Source organism: Neovison vison, chromosome 3, assembly GCF_020171115.1.
Source record: "Neovison vison isolate M4711 chromosome 3, ASM_NN_V1, whole genome shotgun sequence".
In the NCBI taxonomy this organism is placed as follows: domain Eukaryota; kingdom Metazoa; phylum Chordata; class Mammalia; order Carnivora; family Mustelidae; genus Neogale; species Neogale vison.
Genome location: NC_058093.1, coordinates 60,063,188 through 60,069,187, shown reverse-complemented (window position 1 = coordinate 60,069,187; position 6,000 = coordinate 60,063,188). Strand labels below are relative to the sequence as shown.

Below are 6,000 nucleotides of genomic sequence, written 5' to 3'. Positions count from 1 at the left end.
TATACATGGGATTCCCACCTTGGCAGGCTCTGAGAAAAAAGAACGAAGAGGACTCCACTCTGCTCCTTGAACACTTTCCCATCCTAAACGGGATAATTTGTTAGAAATAGTGGAAGAGAGTAAATAGAATGGTGTTCCTAGTGTGTTTAGGAGGAAAGTGGCACTGGAGGTCACACCAAGGCTGGTGACTCTTAGCCCCACCCACCTTTTGTTCCTTCCCCCCCTTGCAACCAGCCTCGCCCATTTCAAGCACTTCCCTTGTTTCGTACCAGTTGCTCGCAGTCTTTGGCCTTCCCCTCTTTCTCGCAGCCTCCAGCACCTACAGACCCAATCAACCCCCAACGTTGCAACTCCTCAGGGGTTCAAGCAATGAGACCGGGCATGCCCAGCGGCGGCGCCAGCAGTCTTTAGTCTTTGGGAGACTCGGCTCAGCTCCGGGCAGGGACAGGAGTGCCACTTCAGCTAAGGCTTCGGCGCCCACCTCCGAGGAGCCCGGGAATCCGAGCTGCACACTCGGGCACCCTTAAGTGGCTCATCCTCAATCTTCAAACTCCCGAACGCCACCAGAGCCTAGAAATAGTCCTCACTGAAGGACTGTTTTCCCACCTGTCTTTTCTTTGCAGCTAAGGGTGTTTTAGCTACTGCGGCGTGAGGAGCTCAGGGATGGAGCCCTGTGGCTGGTGGCCGTGGAGATCACCTTCCCAGAGTAGCTGTTTGTTACTGAGTTTTGGAGATTTCTTGGCTGGCTTCCGCTAAAGCACGCTTGAGTAATCCGAGCTGTGGCGGCGCCCAAGCTCTCGGGATAAAGGGTGTATGTGTGTGTATATGTGTGTGTGCGTGTGTGTGCGCGCGCGCGCGGGTGAGAGTGTGCGTGTGTGTGTGTGTGTGTGTGTGTAGGGGAGAGGGCGGGGATAGAAACGTCAACTCCCCCCAGCACCCCCCCCCACTCCAGCCTCCTTTTCTTTCTCGCCTTCCTGCAAAAGCCGCACGAGTCTTCCATCCCCCCCTCAGCCATCCTCACAGCTCTGGGCAACCGCCAGGTTAAGCCCATTTGCACTGGGAAATTGGCGCTGTTTGGGAGAAGAGAAACAGATCGATTGCCCTTGTGACTCCCCGCCCCCCTTCCATCCCACCCCACCCCCACCGCTCCCTCTCTCCCTCCCCCTCCATCCCCCTCACCCCGCCTCCTTCCCTCTCCCCACCCCCAAACCCTCTCACCCGCGGCAGTCCGGTGCGAGGCCCCCTCCGGAAGGTGAAGGGGATGGATTGGACTCCGCTGGGGAAAGCGGGTGTCTAGAAGTGGTGCTAATGGGAAGAGATTTCTGGTTTCAAAAGAGGATGCTCTGCCACAAAGAGCGGCTCGCGCGCTGGCCTGGGCTCTAGCCGAGGAGAGATCCCGGGAGAACTCCAGAGCTCGGGGGGAGAGCTCCTCGGAAGACCGGGGTCAACATGCCTGTTCGCAGGGGGCATGTGGCACCACAAAACACATTTTTGGGGACCATCATACGGAAATTTGAAGGGCAAAGTAAGTTCATTTGTTCTCTTCTCTCTCCCTCGCTTTCTGCTTTGACAGTGCACTTGGCATTCGCAGCGTACAGGCTGAGGAGCCGGCAACTCCCGGCTCCTTCAAGTTAACAGGCTGTGAAACCGAGACAGGAGGTTCGAATGGCAGCAGGAGTGTTCTCCCCCAGATATTAATTCTGATTTACATTTTAGATTATGGTCTCCATTATAGGAGGCAATCTGATCCTCCTCTCCCACTGCTCCATTATCTGCTTTGCTACTTAATGTCCTACTCTTCTACTATCTTAAAGGGAACGTACTAGTATAACATGGGTTTATATTTTGAGGATGTTTAATTGTACACTTTTTGAAAGTCAGGAGTAGGGCAGAGCATACCACTGGAACAAGAGAATGTAAATGGTAACAGCGATGTAAGCGGCTATGCAAACTATATTTTACCTTGGTTAAATCGCAAAGCTGTGTTATGACAGGGATGCTTGCTTGCTGTTAGTTTATAGAAGCTAAACTTTGCATTGAATCAATGCAAATATATCCCAAGAAGGATTATCTGGAAAAAGCAATATCTGATCCGGACTGGTTCCCAATGCAAACGGTTCAGTATTCAAAGCAATATTTCTGCCTCTTTATCATTTCCCTAAATTTCCCTCAAGGAATTTGAAAATTGAAATGTAGTAAGTAAATCCCCACAACTAAGAAATTTAACATTCTGATGTGGACTAACTATAAGGAATGAATTATTGTTATATAAATATATTAACTCTAAATCCTTGTTAATTTATATTTAACATTTCCTTAAATCTACATTAACACACAGTTATGTTGTGCATTTTGCAGTTGTTCTGACGCTGTATTTAGTGACATGAGGATATAGTACCTTGTGTATCAAATAAACTAATGTATCCTGTTCATATTCTATCTGGAAATAATAAATATAATTTGTGGTCAAAATTTAATAAGTCCTTTGTATTAAAATACCCTCTACCACAAAGGAATTCAAGGTTCTCACAAAGTAAAAGTGAAAAGGTGTTGACATAATATTTACCTGTGTATGTGTAAATATTTTTATCTTCTGGGAAATATATATTGTGAAAGGTGAATCTTCAAATTACTTAACTATTAATTAACATGAGATAGTTTGATTGCTAACAGTTTCATGTTTTGTTTTTTAACATGACTAATGTGTAGTATGCCTTAGAGGGATAGAGAAAAGTTAAATCCAAAAATAATAGCTACTTTGAGAAAGTTGTACTTTCAAGGGTCAAGGTTGAGGTAAGAAATTTGTCAGCTACAGGATGTTTCATTGTTTGCCTTTGAAAATATTTATCTTACAATTAAATGGCATTCTGGAAATATCAATGGGACAGCTGCTTGTTTGAGTGTGCCTTAGTACCCTTGGGAGTCACAAGGCTTAAGAAGTAGACTATTTGGGAAATTACATTCTCAAAATTTGAAGAGTAGTTCCTTAATACTTCTTGTTAAAACTACTTAGGACCATTAATTTTATGTTTAGGGTTTTTGTTTTCTTCCTTTTAAAACCCTGGGCAGTTAGCAATTTGGGAAGCACCTGCATTTCAGATCTCCTATTATGCAACAATTTCCTCCAGTGTTTATGAAAATCTTGTGGAAGCTCTCTAAAAGATGCCTTACTGTCTTCTTATTACAGATAAAAAATTTATCATTGCAAATGCCAGAGTGCAAAATTGTGCCATCATCTACTGCAATGATGGGTTCTGCGAGATGACTGGTTTCTCCAGGCCAGATGTCATGCAAAAGCCGTGCACCTGCGACTTTCTCCATGGGCCTGAGACCAAGAGACATGATATTGCCCAAATTGCCCAGGCATTGCTGGGGTCAGAGGAGAGGAAAGTGGAGGTCACCTACTATCACAAAAATGGTAAAGTTCATCTATTTAGAATTCTTTTTATTTGATTCCATTGAAATGAAATTTTGACAACCGATTAGTGAAAGTTCATTTGCAGAGAAGCTCCAAATATTCAGTTGTAGATATTTTTTACGATTCAAAAAATATGGATACAGTCATTAGTGGACTAATAGGAACAATTTCTTCTTTGAATGAGGGAACTCTGTACTCTTCAAAAGTAGTAACTTACTATAAGTGAGAACAAAGTGCCACAATTCAGTCTCACTTTCTCCCCTTTCTAGGGAATAACATAAAGGCCAATAATTTACTGATTGTATTGTAATGTATTTGGTAAGAGAGAAATACAGAGTTTTATTTGCTTGAGCTTGAAAATATTTCACCGAGCAAAATCTTGTTGAAAACTGTATATCCAAACTAAAATTATTGCAGTCGTAAATGTTTCTTGGCTTTCAGATTTATTTGATAGGCAACACCTCTTGTTTCTTTTGCTCCTTTTTATACAATATTAAGGGTGATATATAAGAACTTCCAAAATTGGTCTAGTAAAGCTATGTAATAATAAAAGCTGTTCATGTATTCAAGAATTGTCCTAAAATAAGAAATGGAAAAAAGGAATTATGATACTGTGGAGTTATTTGTACTCATTTTTTTAGCTGCAACAAAATTGGTACCTCAAACTTAGGTCACACCTCAAATCCAAGGGTACTCCTCCTTCTTTCAGGCTTGTTATGGGCACATAATATGTTTGACCTATAACCATTCTCAAAAAAAAAATACTCATTTAATACACATGCATTCACTAAACATACCATATATAGTATATGAACTCACATGTATGAATATTCACATGTACCCATTTAAAAGATACACATTCTCAAATGTGCACATTTACTGATATTTGACAATTTAGTGCTTAAAGATAAATCAGCTAAAAATGCATGTTGTAGTTAGTTTTATTGATGTTGCATTATCTTTTTTTTTTTTTGCCATTGATAAAAATCAGTGAGGCAGAGGGATATGTAGTCAGATGTTTTAAGAAATCCTTAAGTCTTGCAAATGAGAAAATGAGTGATGTGTTATAGCTTATATGAGATACTGATTAATTATTTGATAAAATACACAGCAGAAATTCTAGCACAGAAAAGGTTTAACTCTTCCTCTTATTTCTTACAATTTAATATTTTATGGTAGAAAATTGTCATTCTTAATTACTAAATTTTCCTTAACATTAACTTGAATGAGTCTATGTGACAAACTATGATTAGAAAAACAGGTTTGCATAACTTTGAGTTAATCTGGAATGAAAACAATTGTATGATTATCAGCCAACATAGAGACTGTTTTTCAAGTTCTTCTCACCCCCTCCCCACCACCACCACTTTTCCATCAGTGGTGTTGTGTTGGCTTCCTAGAAATAGCCTAATTGCTCTGTTGTCTTGAAAGCATTTCTTGGACTACCCAAATGCAACTCATCTTTTTTTGTGTGTGTCTCTGATGCCAACAATTTGGGCTTTTGGAATAATTTGAATGTCTGACATTTTTTCTCCACCTGAATATTTATCACGATGCTGACATCGTGTGCATTCTGGCTATACAGGGCATGTTGGTCAGCATTTGATCTTTATGTTTTTTTAGGACATTTCAGAATTTTTTCAACTTATATAATTTAGGTATAAAATGAATTTGGACTGTTAGGATCACTTAGATACTTACTATATTTTTCAGGCAATATTCTGAAATGAAAGTTGTTTATTATACTTCAAGTGGAATGGTGCTATTTTAAAACCTTGTGTAACTTTTGCAATGGGAGTGTGTAAAGTTATCTCAAAACCCCTAAGAAAGGCAGGTAAATCTGGAATCAAAAACATGAATGTAAAAGTTTCTATAGTAAAGATGCTTGTACACTGACTAAGGCAAATCTTTCTACCCGAGGGAGGCACTTGGTTATATAAATTAAAACCTTCTTGTTTTAGATGAGGATTTACTTGAAAGTTTGCTTAGGTATATAAATATCAACCTTCGGTGATGATTTTGATTCTGTTGGCTTCATTTTCAGATTTGACTCAGTCTACAAGGACTTGGTAATCTTTAGAGCTAATAACAAGTGCTGCTTATTTCACTTTCAATATGGGATACATGAGATGATGGGCCAAGCTTTTTCTTTTTTTCTTTTTCCGAAGAGAAAGATTAATTTTATGACCTTTTCAGATTACAAAGACACAGTAGGACTTGTTTGCTCTGAATGTAATCAACCTGTGTTTTTGAGCCTAGTTCACATACCTTGAATAGAATCTTCAAAGTGCATTGGTTTTATTCACATGGCAACTGCAAATTCAGTCAGAGCTTGTGAAGTTCAAATGCTTTGAAAGTCTTGCCTCTTAGAGACCTGCCAACCAGTCTATATTTATAAAAGCAGGAAGGGATAAAATCACCAACATTTTTTATTGTTTGTTTTTCAAAGTTTCCTTGACTATTATTGAGGTCCTTTACTTTTGGGAGGTTTCTTGGTTTCTTAAGTATGTACAGTAAATGCTTCCTTTACTTATTCTTTATTTAGCACTGTATAGGAATACAGATAGGAATGTAATAAGCAC

At 39.9% G+C, this 6,000-nt stretch overlaps 1 protein-coding gene across 4 annotated transcripts in view; it reads left to right on the top strand.

Annotated features, from left to right (window-relative positions):
* Positions 1 to 1,365: 1,365 nt before the first annotated feature.
* KCNH7 (potassium voltage-gated channel subfamily H member 7) overlaps positions 1,366 to 6,000 on the top strand; it is a 486,469-nt gene continuing 481,834 nt past the window's right edge. For all 4 annotated transcript variants that reach the window (XM_044242214.1, XM_044242213.1, XM_044242215.1 and 1 more), the window contains exons 1-2: positions 1,366 to 1,525; positions 3,188 to 3,418. In XM_044242214.1, coding sequence (XP_044098149.1) covers positions 1,450 to 1,525; positions 3,188 to 3,418 — 307 coding nt within the window. In that variant the 5' untranslated portion in view covers positions 1,366 to 1,449. The remainder of the gene's footprint in view (positions 1,526 to 3,187; positions 3,419 to 6,000) is intronic.